General features: G+C 49.8%; 1 protein-coding gene across 3 annotated transcripts in view; it reads left to right on the top strand.

Annotated features, from left to right (window-relative positions):
* Positions 1 to 17,537, top strand: part of Galphai (G protein alpha i subunit) — a 264,680-nt gene extending 247,143 nt beyond the window's left edge. For all 3 annotated transcript variants that reach the window (XM_069306519.1, XM_069306518.1, XM_069306517.1), the window contains 2 exons: positions 2,918 to 3,042; positions 17,244 to 17,537. In XM_069306519.1, the coding sequence (XP_069162620.1) occupies positions 2,918 to 3,042; positions 17,244 to 17,309 (191 nt within the window). In that variant the 3' untranslated portion in view covers positions 17,310 to 17,537. The remainder of the gene's footprint in view (positions 1 to 2,917; positions 3,043 to 17,243) is intronic.
* The last annotated feature ends 278 nt before the right edge of the window (positions 17,538 to 17,815 follow it).

Here is a 17,815-nt window from a genome sequence, read left to right as displayed (position 1 = left end):
TCCGATTTCCCTTCTCTCCTGTTCCAGGGTTCGGGTCTCCCTTGTCGTCCGCGGGGTTATTCGGTCTAGCCAGCCTGCGATCAATCCCCGTGCCCATGACATTCTTTAATTGGCTGCTCTTGCTGCCTTCTTTGGTAACTTGTCTTGGGCTGACATTCGGGTGCCGGGTTTTTGACGGTCGAACAGGGTCCTGGCTGCACGCTACCTGGTCAGTGTTCTGAGGCCTAGTCGGGCCTGTGTCGCTTTGGGTCGGCAGTTGCAGCCAGTTGTCTCGACTTCGCATTGAGGGGCGAGTGCCTCCCGCCTCCCGGTTAAGTCCCTCTTGGTTTCGTCTTTTGGTAACTCTGGGGAGCCGAAGGGGCTCCCCCAGAAAACCAGCGTTGAATGTAATGAAACACCATTATCTGGGCGAGACCTGGAGGCTCACTGCCATTCCTCCCTTGCTCCAGTCTGTGTTTTTTTGTGTGTATTTTTGACATCCAGTTTAGAACTGGGGTGCAGGTAGCTGGCATGAGGGGTCAGAGGCTCCCCCTTTCTCCTTCCGGGGAGAAGAGGAGCTGCGCAGACAACAACGGGAACATGGTGACATCATGCTTGTTTGCTTGCTTGTCTTTGGGGAGTTCTGTCCACTCTTTTTACTTTTAATAGTAGTTTCAACCAGATTAGGGGGTTTGTTTTTGGATGCTTACCTTTCTGGGTGCCTGACCTGGTCAATGGCAGAAATAGAATGCTCCAAATCACATGTGCATTTCTATAGGCACGGATATTCATATATATATACTTCTATATAGCTCCTCGTGCCTCTCTGAGGGGGGCCAGGTTCTGGCTCGTGGTCCCTGGTAAGCCTAAGAACTCCATTCACACTAACTGGTGCCAAAGTCTAACACAGTGGGGCAAAGTTGAAAAAAGTATACACTTTTCAGAATTACCGCGCTCTCTAATGTAATGAGAGGCACTTGTGGTGACGCGGCGCTCTCTTTCTGGTAACCGCAGCCTGTTTTCATCACGTTGGCGGGTGGAGATCACTGCTGTTTTTGATGTTATATGCATATAGGCCTGTTGGGAATTCTATTGCGAACACATTGATACCAAAATAAAAGACCTAGGCAAGAATTGAGTTGACAAAGCTGAAAAGAGTGTAAACATTTTATCACTCTTGTGCGTTCTTGGGTAACTTTCTCTCAGTTTCTCTGTTAGTTGCAGATGGTAAGCCGGGCTTTTGGAGTTTATATGCATTTAGTCCTGTAGAGAATTCTATTGCGAACACATTGATACCAAATTGAATATCTTAGGACAAGAATTCAGCTGACAAAGTTGAAAAGATTATACACTTTTCAGAATTTACCACGCTCTTCCTCGCGCTCCTGCGGAACGCCTAAGCCCACCTGAGGTAGTGGGGAGGTCCAGCGCCCGGTGAGCGAAAGTGTTAATCTGTTCCACACCCCCAAAAATATTAACTTACAAATGCATTTTATACTAAATATCACTAATTTTGTACTAGCTACAATACAGTACTGTATTTATATCTTACCTTGAATGAGGACTTTTGTTGGCATATGTAAGATGGTGAGGAGGAAGGGAGAGATTAGTGTTTGGAAGGGGAGTTCCCTTCCATTATAACATGAGGCAGTGATGACATTGCTGGGGTACTGTCTCTCTCTCCTACATTTTGCCTGCATACCACTAGGACCTGCGTGTGGCTCACTGCTCGTTTTTCTCACTAAAAACCTGTCTAGCAACACTTGTTTTTCCCTACTTAGTATGTAACACACTTGTCTGAAGTGAGACATCACATTGTCATTAAAAAAGATTAACACAGCGGCCTGCTACAACTTGATTTGGGTGACACTTTTCAGCAAAGCTTTGCAATTCTTCTCATACTGCACACATTTCCTTAATAAATGAGGAAGGGGCATCCTCTACTCTACATCAACAACCCGCACTCCATTTTCATGTTTACGAATGATCTCTTGGTTTTCCTCTATGGTCATCCTCACATGTGTTTTCTTAGGTTGAACCTTACCAATGACTTTCTTGGGACCCATGGTGTGATACATAATAATTACTTTTATGTTCAAAAAAAATAAAAGCACAAAAATAATTAAATTCTTTGCAAGCATGATCGTCACTAAATGGGCGGCTCTGGTAAACTGAGGCGGGATCGGCCGTGCCACCAGGAACCACGCTATCGGTCAACTCATACGCGTATCAACAAAGTCGCTAGTCCCGGCAAAGGTCATAAGTCGAGTCGCATTTTCCGACAAAATTTGTCGTAACTCGAAAAATTTGTAAGTAGGGACATTCGTAAGTCGAGGTGCCATTGTATATCCATATCAGCCTGGATAAGCTCCAGGGAGCCTCCAGGTCTCACCCAGAAAATGGCGTTTCATTACATTCAATGCTATTTTTTTTATTATTATTATTTTTTAGAATACTGTATGAATTATTTTTGTTTATAAAAGGGTAGCACAGGGACTGGTAATATCCCTTCCTCCCTCTCTTGTTTGCCTGTGACCAAGACCTCTTGAGTTATGATGTACTGCTTATTGGCAGATTAATGTCAGAGAATTGTTCGTTGTGAACTTTCAAGACATTCTTCAGGTCGTGTAATGCAGTGCTCAGTGGAGTGAAGTTACAAGTGAAGGGTCTCGGGTGCCATTCTTATGCACTAGCACGAGACGTTTTGGCACGTTTCCTTTCACCTAATGCTTCTGTTCTGCTAGCAGTAAATAGGTACCTGGGAGTTAGGTAACTGTTGTGGGTTGCATCTTGGGAGATCTCTTTAAGCCTAACAGGGTTCATGTCCAGAACCACGGGAGACAAAACTAACACGTCGTCCCAGAATAGCTTGTTATTGTGTTTCCGAATGTGTAATTGAGCGTTAGTAATTCAAGTCAATTTAACTCTCGCCCCACAGGCAACAACACGAACGAAGATTCCGCCAACTACATCCGTATGAAGTTTGAGAACCTCAATAAGCGGAAGGATCAGAAAGAGATCTACACGCACTTCACCTGTGCTACCGACACTAGTAACATTCAGGTCAGCTGATGCTCGTCTTATAGCACTGTGGTTGTGGTTGACTGGTAAAGTGGTGTGTTATAGCACTGCTTGTGGTTGACTGGTAAGGTGGTGTGTTATAGCACTGTGGTTGTGGTTGACTGGTAAAGTGGTGTGTTATAGCACTGCTTGTGGTTGACTGGTAAGGTGGTGTGTTATAGCACTGTGGTTGTGGTTGACTGGTAAGGTGGTGTGTTATAGCACTGTGGTTGTGGTTGACTGGTAAAGTGGTGTGTTATAGCACTGCTTGTGGTTGACTGGTAAGGTGGTGTGTTATAGCACTGTGGTTGTGGTTGACTGGTAAAGTGGTGTGTTATAGCACTGTGGTTGTGGTTGACTGGTAAAGTGGTGTGTTATAGCACTGTGGTTGTGGTTGACTGGTAAAGTGGTGTGTTATAGCACTGCTTGTGGTTGACTGGTAAGGTGGTGTGTTATAGCACTGTGGTTGTGGTTGACTGGTAAAGTGGTGTGTTATAGCACTGTGGTTGTGGTTGACTGGTAAAGTGGTGTGTTATAGCACTGTGGTTGTGGTTGACTGGTAAGGTGGTGTGTTATAGCACTGTGGTTGTGGTTGACTGGTAAGGTGGTGTGTTATAGCACTGTGGTTGTGGTTGACTGGTAAGGTGGTGTGTTATAGCACTGCTTGTGGTTGACTGGTAAGGTGGTGTGTTATAGCACTGTGGTTGTGGTTGACTGGTAAGGTGGTGTGTTATAGCACTGTGGTTGTGGTTGACTGGTAAAGTGGTGTGTTATAGCACTGCTTGTGGTTGACTGGTAAGGTGGTGTGTTATAGCACTGTGGTTGTGGTTGACTGGTAAAGTGGTGTGTTATAGCACTGCTTGTGGTTGACTGGTAAGGTGGTGTGTTATAGCACTGTGGTTGTGGTTGACTGGTAAGGTGGTGTGTTATAGCACTGTGGTTGTGGTTGACTGGTAAGGTGGTGTGTTATAGCACTGTGGTTGTGGTTGACTGGAAAAGTGGTGTGTTATAGCACTGTGGTTGTGGTTGACTGGTAAAGTGGTGTGTTATAGCACTGCTTGTGGTTGACTGGTAAGGTGGTGTGTTATAGCACTGTGGTTGTGGTTGACTGGTAAAGTGGTGTGTTATAGCACTGCTTGTGGTTGACTGGTAAGGTGGTGTGTTATAGCACTGTGGTTGTGGTTGACTGGTAAGGTGGTGTGTTATAGCACTGTGGTTGTGGTTGACTGGTAAAGTGGTGTGTTATAGCACTGTGGTTGTGGTTGACTGGTAAAGTGGTGTGTTATAGCACTGCTTGTGGTTGACTGGTAAGGTGGTGTGTTATAGCACTGTGGTTGTGGTTGACTGGTAAAGTGGTGTGTTATAGCACTGTGGTTGTGGTTGACTGGTAAAGTGGTGTGTTATAGCACTGTACTTGTGGTTGACTGGTAAGGTGGTGTGTTATAGCATTGTGCCTGTGGTTGACTGGTAAAGTGGTGTGTTATAACACTGTGCTTGTGGTTGACTGGTAAGGTGGTGTGTTATAGCACTGTGGTTGTGGTTGACTGGTAAAGTGGTGTGTTATAACACTGTGCTTGTGGTCGACTGGTAAGGTGGTGTGTTATAGCACTGTGGTTGTGGTTGACTGGTAAAGTGGTGTGTTATAGCACTGTACTTGTGGTTGACTGGTAAGGTGGTGTGTTATAGCATTGTGCCTGTGGTTGACTGGTAAAGTGGTGTGTTATAACACTGTGCTTGTGGTTGACTGGTAAGGTGGTGTGTTATAGCACTGTGGTTGTGGTTGACTGGTAAAGTGGTGTGTTATAACACTGTGCTTGTGGTTGACTGGTAAGATGGTGTGTTATAGCACTGTGGTTGTGGTTGACTGGTAAAGTGGTGTGTTATAACACTGTGCTTGTGGTTGACTGGTAAGGTGGTGTGTTATAGCACTGTGGTTGTGGTTGACTGGTAAGGTGGTGTGTTATAACACTGTGCTTGTGGTCGACTGGTAAGGTGGTGTGTTATAGCATTGTGCTTGTGGCTGTGGTCCATAAAAACCCTACCTACGCAGGGTTTTTATGCTGCTTGTTGATTGCCTGCCCTTGGGGCCAGCTGGGTTTTTCCTACCAGTGTTTGTTTGGCCTTGGGTAGGAGGTAGTATCATCGATGCCAGGGGCGCAACGTACTGTGCAGCTCCCCGGAAGGGGAAAGGAGGAGCCCCAGACCCTCGCGCCGGTAATCCACCCTTCAGTTCTTGGCTGATGTGTTACTGGCAGGTTGTGGGCCTCTGGCTCCAGATTTTGTCGCAGTTTCTGTGCCTTGTGGCATGGTCCTGTCTCTACGGTCGGTGTGCGAGCCAGGAGTATTATTCTTCAAGTACTCACGCTGCATGTGCCTAGGGTTTCCTTCCTAGGTGCCTTGTATGTACTGCCCTTAGGGCTTGGGGTCTATCTCCGCTGTGTCTTTTATTGCTCAGTGATAGACTGCCCTTGGAGTCAGCTGGGGTTTTTGTTTACCCTTGTTTGTCTCTGGGTAGGGAGTAGTTTTTGTCAATGGTTGGGGTGCAAGGTACAGCACAGTTTATCACTTCTCATAACAGCTGGTTTTGTTCTGCCTGGGCACGTCTTCTTGCGTGGTTTTCTTTTTCTTTTTGTTTCCTCTGCCTGGTGGAGGGTCTTCCTCTTGGTTGGTCATACCCTATTGTTTTTGTTGGTACTTCCACTAGGCCCCCGACGAGTGTACACGTCCCAGAGGTACAGCTTTTAGCAGGTAGTTTTGGGGTGCTGGTTAGCTGTACTCTACTTGGGCTTCCCTTATCATGTCACCTAGTCTAAGGGCCCTGGAAAACCCCGCAGGGGCTCCTTGATTTGATGGATGAAACCTGAGTCCCCCTCTTGCTTTGTGCCAGGTTGATGGTTGCTTTGTCCCCTTGTCTCAGGGTGACATTCACCGGTTGTGCCTCTGCCATGCTGGGTCGGTGGTTCTTTTGACCCGGAGTCATGCGACGTTTGTTGTTTATACGTACTCCAGTTCACCCAAGCTACTGATCATGTTATGCGGGAATATGGGCTGAGACGTTGCATGCTCAGTTTAGATTGTTGCAACGTGATAGGTTGGTTATTTCCCCAAATGCCCCGCGACTGCCTCGTTTTGGTTTTAGGGACCCGGACTTGGGGTTATGAGTTGCTTCAACTTTGGTTCCGTCCGCCCATCCTTGTCTTTCCTCCTTCAGTTGTTCATCCGGATCCTCCTCCCCCCTTTGCTTCCAGCTCCGAAATGTCTGAGGGTTTCAGAGTTAGGGCAGGGTCTCGGTGGTGGTGAGACTCGGGCAGTCTTGAGGGAGTCCCCTTCTGGGGTGGAGACGGAGGCATTTGAGCCTGGTTCTCCAGCCAGAGCTTCTGGGTCTGACCAGTGGGCCCCTTTGTTCCTGCTTTTTTGGCAGCTCCTGCCTTTTCTTTAGAGACAGGGGGGGGGATTTGGAGGTTGGCTCAGCCACGGGTCCTTGGGAAGGGGTTGACTTGGGGCCCATTGAACCCCGCCTTGGTTTTTGTACCCTCGGAGCACGGCTTGGTGTTACAAGGAGAGGGGTTCTCTTTCGCTCCCTCTTACGAATTGGATGTGGCGTCTACCCCTCCCCGGGTTCAGTTCCGTGATCCCGTTGGTTCTTTGGTTCCATCCTTCCGGAGGTTTTCAGCTTCCCGTGTCCCATCTCATGTGGTGCGGGAAGCCCTGGCGGCTTACCTCCTGTGGGACCTGGATTATGCTTCCGTAATGGATCCGTGTTCCTTCGTACTCGCCTAATTGTGCTTGCAGGGGTTGAACTCTGGTTCTTTGGTCCTGCATCTCAACTGTCAATCAACTGGTGTACAGATTCCTGAGCTTACTGGGCTCTATCATATCTACACTTGAAGCTGTGAATGGAGTCAGCCTCCACCACATCACTTCCTAATGCATTCCATTTGTCTACTACTCTGACACTGGAAAAATTCTTTCCAACATCTCTATGGCCCATTGGGGAACTCAATTTCCACCTATGTCCCCTAGTGCATGTGCCCCTTGTGTTAAATAATGTCCTTATCTACCCTATCAATTCCTCTGAGAATCTTGTATGTGGTGATCCCTCTAACTCTTCTGTCTCCCAGTGATGCGAGGCTTAATTCCTGTAGTCTCTCCTCGTAGCTCATACCCCTCAGTTTGGGTACTAGTCTGGTGGCAAACCTTTGAACCTTTTCCAGTTTAGTCTTATCCTTGACTAGATATGGACGCCATGCTGGAGCTGCATACTCCAGGATTGGTCTGACATATGTGGTATATAATGTTCTGAAAGATTCCTTACACAGGTTTCTAAAGGCCGTTATTATGTTAGCCAACCTAGCATATGCCGCTGATGTTATCCTCTTGATATGAGCTTCAGGGGACAGGTCTGGCGTGATATCAACCCCCAGGTCTTTCTCTCTCTCTCTCTCTGACTTGAAGTACAGTATTTCAACTCCCAAATGATATCTTGTATTTGGTCTCCTGCTCCCTACACCTATCTTCATTACATTACATTGCCTTGGGTTAAACTCTAACAACCATTTGTTCGACCATTCCTGCAGCTTGTCCAGGTCTTCTTGAAGCCTCAAGCTGTCCTCCTCTGTCTTAATCCTTCTCATAATTTTGGTATCGTCAGCAAACATCGAAAGGAATGAGTCTATACCCTCTGGGAGATCATTTACGAATATCAGAAACAGGATAGGTCCGATTACAGAGCCCTGTGGGACTCCACTGGTGACTTCACGCCAATCTGAGGTCTCACCCCTCACTGTAACTCTCTGCTTCCTATTGCTTAGGTATTCCCTTATCCACTGGAGTGCCCTACCAGTTACTCCTGCCTGTTTCTCCAGCTTATGCATCAGCCCTTTATGGGGTACTGTGTCAAAGGCTTTCTGACTGTCCAAAAAAATGCAGTCCGCCCATTCTTCTCTTTCTTGCTTAATCTTTGTCACCTGATCGTAGAATTCTATTTAGCCTGTAAGGCAAGATTTACCCTCCCTGAACCCATGTTGATGGGTTGTTATGAAGTCCCTTCTCTCCAGATGTGTTACTAGGTTTTTTCTCATGATCTCCATCACCTTGCATGGTATAGAAGTTAAGGACACTGGCCTGTAGTTCATTGCCTCTTGTCTGTCACCTTTTCTGTGGGGAGCCCCTACGGCTCCCTGGAGCTTATCGGGCTAATGTATGTTATGTTAGACCGGGACATTAGCTAAGGAGTTCAGACCTACCAGGGACCAGCGCCAGAACCTGGCCCCTTCAGAGAGGTTTCAGGGAGCAATGGCCCTGGAAAACCCCATATGGTTGGGGGTTTTCCTTATCTGCCATCGACCGGGGTTAGGCACCCAGAAAGGTAGGCGTAACAAAACAAACCCCACATGGTAAGAAAGTACAACAAAAACCGAACAGAGAGGTAGAAAACGCCCTACAATCCCAAGGAAACTAGCAAACAAGCAAACATCACACTTTACTGCCGCGCCGATCGTCCGCGCAGCCCTCCCCACCCCGGGAGGGGGAGGGGGGAGCCCCGGACCTACCGCGCCGCCTGCCAAGCTCCAGTTCGTTCGCTAATGTCAACCGGGATTGACGCTTCTCTGGCCTCAGTTTCCTAGGCGGTGTTTGCCTTGTGTGGCGTTCACTGCCGTGTGTTGTGTTGTGCGGTGGCCAGGAGTACTTCATCAGTGCCGGGGCTGCATGTGCTTAGTGGCTGACTTCCCTAAGCGCCCTGTGAGTACTGCCCTTGCATAACAGGGTTATCTTCCCTGGGGCGTTCGGGAACCATTCCCGTAGTGGTTCTTGCTGCTCGGCATTTGCCTCACGCTTGGGGCAAGCTGGGGCTTGGGGCCCTTGTTTGGCCCTGGGTAGGGATTGGTATTGTGCTGGTTAGGGCGTCAAGGTGTTGTGCAGCCTGCCACCTAAGCGGCGGCCGGTTTCTGTTGCCTCTGGAGACGGTGTACTTTTGCGGGTTTTTTTTTTTTGTTTTTAATTTTTCATGCTTGGGGGGGGGGGTCTGCCTAAGGTGGTTATAGTTCCACTGGTAGTGTTTGGCGGCCCTCTGCTAGGCCCCCGTGATTGTACACATCTCAGGGGTTTTCAGTGCTATAATCTACCCTCTTGTTATGTTTGGGTTTCTTAACCGGTTAGCAACACCTTGCCCGGGCTTCCCGTAGTTATTACCCTACGGGCCCTGGAAACCCCTATCTGGGCTCGGGGGACCATTGAATGTGTCTTCCGGGTTCCAACCCGTCTTGTACGGGATCGTTGGTTGCTGTTCCCTTGTCTCCGGGTGACAGTCGCCATTTTTACCTCCGTCATGCTGCCTGTTGGGTCACTGACACCTTGACCCGGAGACTTGCGAGTGTTTCTCTGCTTGTTCTCCAGTACTCTCCTGATGTTATTACTGTTCAGAGTACAGACGGCATCCGTGTTGCAAGCTAGGTTAGGTTGCTGCAACATGCTAGGTTGGTTTCCCACTCGAATGCCCCGTGGCCGCCCTGTTTGGTTAGGTGCTGCTCGCCCCTTTCCCTCCATGTTCCCGGCTCCGGACCGTCTGCGGGTTTCGGGGTCGGGGCGGGGTTTAGTTGCGGCAGAGACTCGGGCGGTTTTCGGGGGCTGCCCCGTTCGGGTTGGGGACGGAGGTTTGAGCCTGTGCCTCCTGCCAAGGCTTCTGGGTCTTACCAGCGGCCCTTTCTTGTTGCCTTTCCCATGGACTCTTGCTTTTCTTTAAGGGCGGAGGGCTTGGAGGACGGCTCTGCCCCGGGGCCTCTGTTGTTGGTTCCCGGGGCTGTGGGGGATGCCTACTAGCAGTTCTGGGGCGGTTTTGCCCCTTCCGGGGTTTTTCTGCTGTTGGGCGACGTTTTTCGCCCATCCAGTCTGCTAGCTTCCCACATTTGCTGGCGTGTTTTTGTGTATTTAGCGTCAGTCACAGCCCCTGCTGGCGGCCATTTTCGTCTGCCGGTTTCCCGGCGTGGCCACCAGGGCGGCGTTGCGGTTTGTTTACATGCGTCTGGGTGTGCGAGCGAGCGTCTCTGGTGAGTTTTCAATTTTTTTCAGGGTTTTTGTTCTCCTGTTGTCGTTTCTTTGTTTTTCTTATGTTTTCTTGCCGTTGCCTGTTCCTCTGGGAACGTTTGGGTGTTGATTTTGGGTCTGAGCCCATGGGTTTAGGCTCGGTGCCCCTGGCTGGTATGCTTGCTCCCACACCTTGTCCCTCGGTTTTCGGTCTGTTGGGACCGTTTTCCCAGGGGGTTCTGCTGGGGGGCTGTGCTTTGCCTTTCAGTGGTGTTCTCCGCCGGCAAATGTGGTGGTTGGGCTCCCCCTGGTTCGATTCTGGGTTCCTTTGGGTTCCTTGGTTTCGTTCTGGAGGTTTCTTCCTCTTGGGCCCCCTTTTGTGGGTTCAGGGGACTTTGTTTCCTCGTGTGACCCGGTTCTGCCTTTTGGGGTTCCGGGGTCTTCCTGGCTTGCAGACTGATCTTTTTGGGTCTTGGCACATGTTGTGGTTGTGCTGGGACTTTGCGGTTTTGCTGTCAAGGTGGGCCTTTTGATGCAGTTTTGTGCCTTCTTTGCCTGGCCAGCGTAGTGCTCTCTGCCACTAGTCGGCGACTTGTACTTTTACAATATATGTCCTCACCTAGTTGTGCTTGCGGGGGTTGAGTTCTGGCTCCTTGGTCCTGCCTCTCAACCGTCTATCAACAGGTGTATAGGTTCCTGTGCCTCTTGGGCTCTATCATGTCTACATGTGACATTGTATGGGGGTCAGCCTCGTTACTTGTGTGTGGAGTCACCACATTACTTCCTAGTGCTTTCCCGTTACCATTCTGACACTAAAAAAAAAAAAAAAAAAAAAAAAAATCTATCTGTGGCTCTTTTGGGTACTCAGTTTCCACCTGTGTCCCCTAGTGCGTGTGCCCCTTGTGTTACATAGCCTGTCCTTATCAACCCTGTCGATTCCCTTGGGTATCTTGAATGTGGTGATCAGGTCTCCCCTCACTTCATCTTCCAGCGAAGTGTGGTTTCATTCCCGTAGTCTCTCCTCATGACTTAGGTAGTGTACTTTTTCTTTCGGGAGGGGTTCTGTTCCCTTCTCTGTTGACTGGGCGCTGGGGAAGCAGCTTACTCTGTTGCCTCTCGCTTGGTCCCGCTGTTGGTGGGCGCTTTGGGTTGTCTTCCGGCCTCTGCTGGCGTCGGAGGACGGCTTCTCCCCCTTGGGGAGGGTTCAGAGCTGGCGGGGTGGGCTTCTTCCCCTGCGCTTCGTCATTTCCTCTTCGTGGGTGCGTGGGGCGTGGTCGATCCGCCCCATCCTTCTGGGCTTCCCGTCTGCTCTTTGCAGTCATGAGCTTTTCCCGTCTGCAGTTCTTCTGGACTTCTTCAGTCTGCGCCCTGGATCCTCTGCCCTCCTCGGAGTACTGTTGTCTCCTGTTTGGATTCTGTTGGGGCCGGGTGCATGGATGGTGGCCCTGGACCTCCAGGTCACTTCTTGGCACGTTCCTCTCCAGTTTTTCTGGGGCTAGCACGGTTGGTGGTGGGGCTTCAGGTTTGCTGTTTTTATTGCCTTCCCTATTTTGTAATGGGTACTTCGTATACTCTTTGCATCTTTACCGGATCTTAGTGCCCTGTCTGCGTTTGAGATTCGGTGTCTGGCCTACCTCGACGACTGGCTGGTGTGGGCTCCCAGTCAGTCCGCTTGTCTGCTCGCCAGGGGATGGTTCTTTCCAGATCGCCGGGTTTGGTTTCCTGGTGATCTGGAGGTTTTTCCATCTGTTTCCGTCCCGGGTTCGGACCTGGGCCTTGTTTAAGGCTCTTGGGCCCCTCATTGTCTTCCCTCCAGAAGTGTTACTGCGGCTGTGGTCCCGCCTTTGGCTGTTCAGGAGGGGGTCCCGGGTTGCTCAGCGGTTGCTTGGGCGGTTGTGCGGGAGTCAGCACTTCGGCGTGCTTGTCTGCCCGCGGAGTCGGGTTTGGCTACGGCGTCGGTTGATTCCTGCGGAGACTCCCCTTCCGTCTCTTGCATTCCTTGGGTTCCTCCGGGGATCTTATGTTGGTGCTGCGTCACCAGCTTCCTCTTTGGGGTTTTCGGGGTTCCGTGCCTTGGCACCTCCCCGAGCCTTTGCTCGATGTGTTCACGGACGGGTCGTCTCTCGGCTGGGGCTTTGTGACCAGTGCTCACCAGGTCGGCCGAGGTTGATGGAGTCTGTCTGTCCGTCGGACTCGCAGCACGGTTCGGGTGTTCATGGCTGTCTGGTTTGCGCTTCGGAGGGTTTGGGTCACTAGGTACTCTACCATTCAGCTCTGTTTGGACTGTTCTCTGGTGGTTCTTGCCGGAACCACAGGGGTTTGGCTAACCGTGTGGTTCGTGTCCGGGGTGTGTCCTGTGTCCTGGCGGACAGCTGTCTCGGTTCATTCCTCTTCATGGGTTGGCCAGTCGTCGCCGATTCGTTTTGTTGGCTCTGTCGGGCATATGGACTCCTGGCCATGGACGTCTTCGGGTCGGCGTGGTCTAGGCGTCGCCCATTTTGTGGCGCCCTTCCCACCTGCGAGGACTTCACGGTGGAGGCTTTCGGCAGGACTGGTCGAGGTGGGGGGTACCTGTTCCTCTTCTCCCGGTCCAGCTGTTGCTTCGGGTTCTGGCTCGGTTGCAGCCCATTCCCACGAGAACAGTCCTTATGGTTCCTTGGTGGCCGGCCCGGCCTTCTTTTCAGACGCTGCTTGCTAGGTGTCCGTACCCGGGGCGTTTTTCCCGAGGCTTCGCCTCTTTCAGCAGGCCGCATCGGTCCTGTCCGTGACTGGTTTGGCCTTCTCCTTGGCTCTTCGCGTCTGGTATTTTGACGCGGGTATCGCCATCTCTATGGTGTTCAGGTGGCTTTGTTGACGGTGTCCCACCTGCGAGCTTCGTCTTGGAGACAGTATGACGTTTCTTACGTTTTCTCGTGTTTTGTTTCCCCTCCGGCCTGCTCATGCGTCGCCTGAGCCATCCTGGTCCTTGTTCAGGGTGCCTTCTTATCTTCCCCTCAGTTTGTGGTAGCCCCTTCGGTTCAGTTTCCTGCTCTTTGGTACTGGTGGTAGCTTTATAGGTGTGCAGCCTTTCTCTGTCCTGGTGCCGGTCGTGACTGCTGCTTTCCGGAGGGGTTCTTGGGGTATTGGTGCTTGATTGGTTTGGCCGGGGGGTGCGTCCTGTGTTGTCCGGTTGTGCTTTTTGCTGTTGCCGGCGTACCGTGTCTGGGGATGCGCTGTGGTTGATCCGGTTCCTTCGTTCCCTGTTTTCAGGGCTCGGGTCTCCCAGGTCGTCCGCAGTGTTTTCCTTCTTCCAGCCTGCGGTCTGTCTTTGCGCCCGTGCTGTTCAGACGTTTGCAGCTTTTGCTGCTGTGTTGGTGACGTCTCGGGCTCATTTCGGGCGCTGGGATTTGTGGGTCGCACAGGTTTTTGGCCGCCCATCCATATGTGCATCTATTCTTGTTGCCTTGGGTCGCAGGTTTGCGACTGGTTGTCTTGGCTTTGCATTGCAGAATTTGTGGCGGCCGCCTCCCGGGTTAGCCCTTTCTTTTCCTTCTCTTTGGGTATGAAGCTCCAGGAAGCCGTAGGGGCTCCCCACAGAAAACCAGCGTTGAATGTAATGAAATGCCATTTTCTGGGTGAGCCCCGGAGGCTCCCTGGAAACCCTCCCTCCCACCGGTCGGCGGTTTTTTCGCGTTGGTTGAAGCTTAGCTTTCGAACTGGAGCTTGGCAGCCGGCGCGGTAGGTCCGGGGCTCCCCCCCTCCCCTCCCGGGGTGGGGAGGGCTGCGCAGACGATCGGCGCGGCAGTAAAGTGTGATGTTTGCTTGTTTGCTAGTTTCCTTGGGATTGTAGGGAGTTTTCTACCTCTCTGTTCGGTTTTTGTTGTAGTTTCTTACCATGTGGGGTTTGTTTTGTTACGCCTACCTTTCTGGGTGCCTAACCCTGGGCGATGGCAGATAAGGAAAACCCCCAACCATATGGGGTTTTCCAGGGCCATTGCTCCCTGAAACCTCTCTGAAGGGGCCAGGTTCTGGCGCTGGTCCCTGGTAGGTCTGAACTCCTTAGCTAATGTCCCGGTCTAACATAACATACATTAGCCTGATAAGCTCCAGGGAGCCTCCGGGGCTCACCCAGAAAATGGCGTTTCATTACATTCAACGCTGGTTTTTTGTATATTGGGACTACATTAGCCGTCTTCCATATTCCTGGTAGGTCTCCCGTTTCCAGTGACCTACTATACACTATGGAGAGTGGCAAACAGAGTGCTCCTGCACACTCGTTCAATACCCATGGTGAGATTCCGTCCGGCCCAACAGCTTTTCTCACGTCCAGCTCCAATAGGTGCCTCTTGACCTCTTCTCTTGTAATTTCGAACCCATCCAAGATCGCCTGGTTTGCTGCCACCTCTCCTAGCGCCGTGACCTCTCCTTGTTCTATTGTAAAGACCTCCTGGAACCTCTTGTTGAGTTTCGCACACACCTCTTTGTCATTCTCTGTGTACCTGTCCTCAGGTACATGAGGTTCGTGTATGGATCTTCATGTCTTTACTGATTCGTTTTGGTTTTAAGAACCTGGACTTGGGGATTGGAGTCGCTTCGACTTTTGTTCTGTCCGCCCCTCCTTGTCCTTTGGAGTTAGGGCAGAGTTTCGTTATGAAGTTCTAGAGTCGTGTTGGTTAGCAGACTGCCCTCTCTTCTCTTTGGAGGTTTGGCATAAGTTTTGTCGATCTTGCATGCTTGAGTGGAGGGAGTCTCAGACGGCGTTGCAGATTTTCCTGGGGGCAAATCTGAGCATCTCAATGTGTGCTTGTTCGCCCGTGGCTTTCCACGGGATGTTGGTGTGATGCAGCTTCATGTGCAGGTTCCTTCCCTTTCGGCTGCATTGTGTCAGAGGATTTGTGCACGCGGGGCTTGCTGGCTTTGGCCCTGTGTTTCTTCAAATCAAATGTTTATTCAGGTAAAGTACATACATTCAAGGTGAGATAAAAACATTGATGGATTTATAGATGGAGCTAGTACATACAGTGCCTAAAGTCACTATTTCACAAAGCGTTTTGGGCAGAAACTCTTCTCCCTCCTTAAGCTGTCCTTGAACTGGCTTGAGGTGAATGTGGAGGCGCTTGGGGCCGCCTCTGGGTCTGGTGCGATGCCCTCTGTGGCGCGTGTGTTGTCTGCATTGTTGAAGCATTTCACGCCGCTTCTGCGGGATGCAGTTTCATGGTTTTTTGCTTCTCAACTCGCGTGTCGGCAGGCAGTGCTCGCTTCTTCCTTGGAATTCGCTTGGGCCCTGGCTCTTGGGCTGTCTTCGTCCTTTTGTCTGTTGCTGTTTGCCGAGTCTGCGGTTGTGCAGTATCTGCAGGTGGCTTTGACTAGTTGCTTTCCTATGTTGGATTTGTCTTTTCGGATGCTCCGAGACTGCCCCGCTTTGGTTATAGGGACCCGGACTTGGTGGCATTAGTCGCCTTGACTTTGGTTTTGTCCATTCCCTCTGGTCTTTCCCTTGCTGTGTTTCATCCTGCTACATGCTTCAGGCTCCCAAACATCCGAGGGTTTTGGAGCCAGGGCAGGGCCTTCTTGGTGTTGAGACTTGGGCGGCTTCGGGAACTGCCCCTTCTGGATTGGTAGCGGGGGCGAGTGATGGCAGTCTTCCGGGGAAGTCCCTCTATTACTTAGGTTAGGTAACTCCTTGGAGCTGAAAAGGCTCTCCACAGAAAACCAGCTTTGAATGTAATGAAATGCCATTTTCTGGGTGAGACCAGGAGGCTCCTTTGCATTTCTTGTCCCTCAGGTTGGCTTTTTTTCGCATTTTTTATATTTAGCCTCTGACTTGGGGTTGGATAGCCAGCGTGGGAGGTCTGGGGCTTCCCCGTCCTCCTCCCGGGGGGGTGGGGGGGGGTGGAGCTGCGCAGACAGCGGCATGACAGCTGTGGTGATGCCCTGCTTGTTTGCTTGTTTTCTGATTGGGGAGTTCTGCCTGCTCATTCGGCTTTCAGTTTGCAATTTTTAACCAGCTGTAGTTTGTTTTGGGATTCCTGTTTTTCTGGGTGCCTGACCTGGTAGATGGCACACACAGAGTGCTTCCAACTACATGTGGGGTGTCTATAGGCCATTGTTCTTTGTGCCGCTCTGAGGGGGCCAGATTCTGGCTTGTGGTCCCCGGCAGGCTAATAACTCCATCAATTGACTGTTGCCACGGTCTAATATATACACATCAGCTCGGTATAGCTCCGGGGAGCCTCAGGGTCTCGCCTAGAAAATGGCGTTTCATTACATTCAACGCTGGGTTTTTTCTTTATTACGTGGCTGACATTTTATGGGTGCTGGTTGAGCAGCAACACTGCACCATGGTCCATTGCATATTCCACGCTGGAGAAAACTTTATAGATCCTGCCCTCTACTCGAGACCCTATGCATGTGCTTATTGTATTTAATAGTTAATCTAGGATTGGCGATGGGTCTAGAGGGTGGATACACTAAGTATAGTTCTGGTGTTTTCTTTGAGTGGGATTGTCGTGTGAGAGCCTGCCACTGTGTCATGAGAGACTGGCCACTCCGTCCATCATTGGAGCCTTTTGTGGGAAACACTCAGCATCCACCACTTGTTGAAGCACTCAACATTTTCTTACCACCCTTTCACACACAACATAAGCTAATCAACAATTTTAGCTATTATATTTGAATTTAGCTCATCATAATGCATTATATTTTAAGCAGACAACTTTTGAAAAAATGTTGACCAGTGTAATGATTATTATTAATAATTTAATGTTTATAATATATGTCAGATCCTTGGAACACACTATGCTCGGACCATAATATTATTTCAAATGGGTGAATGGGGTGGGGGCGGGGAATTTTTGTAATGCCTCACCTGGGAAGTCTGTTTTCTTACTAGACAAAAAAATGACTTAAAAATGGTTTCAATAACATTTTGGTGCAAAGTGCAGCTAAGTGAAGTGTCACAGGAAAAAGGTTAAAGTGAATTTTGAGAAACTGTTCTGTTTGGCATATTTCACTATGCCAAGAAGTAAGAAGTAAGATAGAAGCCTCTGGTAAATTCTTAAGAAGCAAGTGTGCTCTTCATGCACACGATAGAAATTTACTCTTGTGTTTGATAGCAAGAATGCTGTACATAGGAAATAAATAATAATGGTACTGTAATTGAAAATCATTATGTAATTCAATTTTTTATATATTTTTTTCAGTTTGTGTTTGATGCTGTAACAGATGTAATCATCAAGAATAACCTCAAGGATTGTGGTCTTTTTTAGAAAGTTGGCTCCTTGGGGCCTAACTTGATAAGACGATGGGGGTGACGCGTTCTTCGTGATGCACCCGTCCGTCACAGTCCTAGATGGATATGTGTTTGCACCAAAGTATTATATTGCTGGCAGGACACTAGCCAGTGGGACTCAAACATTATGAAACTTGAACTAAAACTAGAATGAATGTGAAACTGAATGTGAAAATGTTTAAGAATAAATATGTTTGCTGCTTTGCACAGTGGGACTGTCTCGCCATGCCAGTGGTATTTACAGTGCCTAGAATATGTATATGATTATTGAATGTACTGTATAGATTGTGTGAAGTATTGTGTGCCATGTGTTACTTTGGGCCAGTGTTTATTGTTGGTGTCGTGAGTGTGTACACCCGGCACAACCTTGGTGTCGTGCGTGCATACACCCGGCACATCTTTGGTGTCGTGAGTGTGTACACCTGGCACATCCTTGGGGTCATGAGTGCATTCACCTGGCACAACTTTGGCGCCATGAGTGCA

This window comes from Procambarus clarkii, chromosome 58, assembly GCF_040958095.1.
Source record: "Procambarus clarkii isolate CNS0578487 chromosome 58, FALCON_Pclarkii_2.0, whole genome shotgun sequence".
NCBI lineage: Eukaryota > Metazoa > Arthropoda > Malacostraca > Decapoda > Cambaridae > Procambarus > Procambarus clarkii.
The sequence above is the reverse complement of the archived record's forward strand: the minus strand, read 5'-3'. Positions and strand labels throughout refer to the sequence as shown.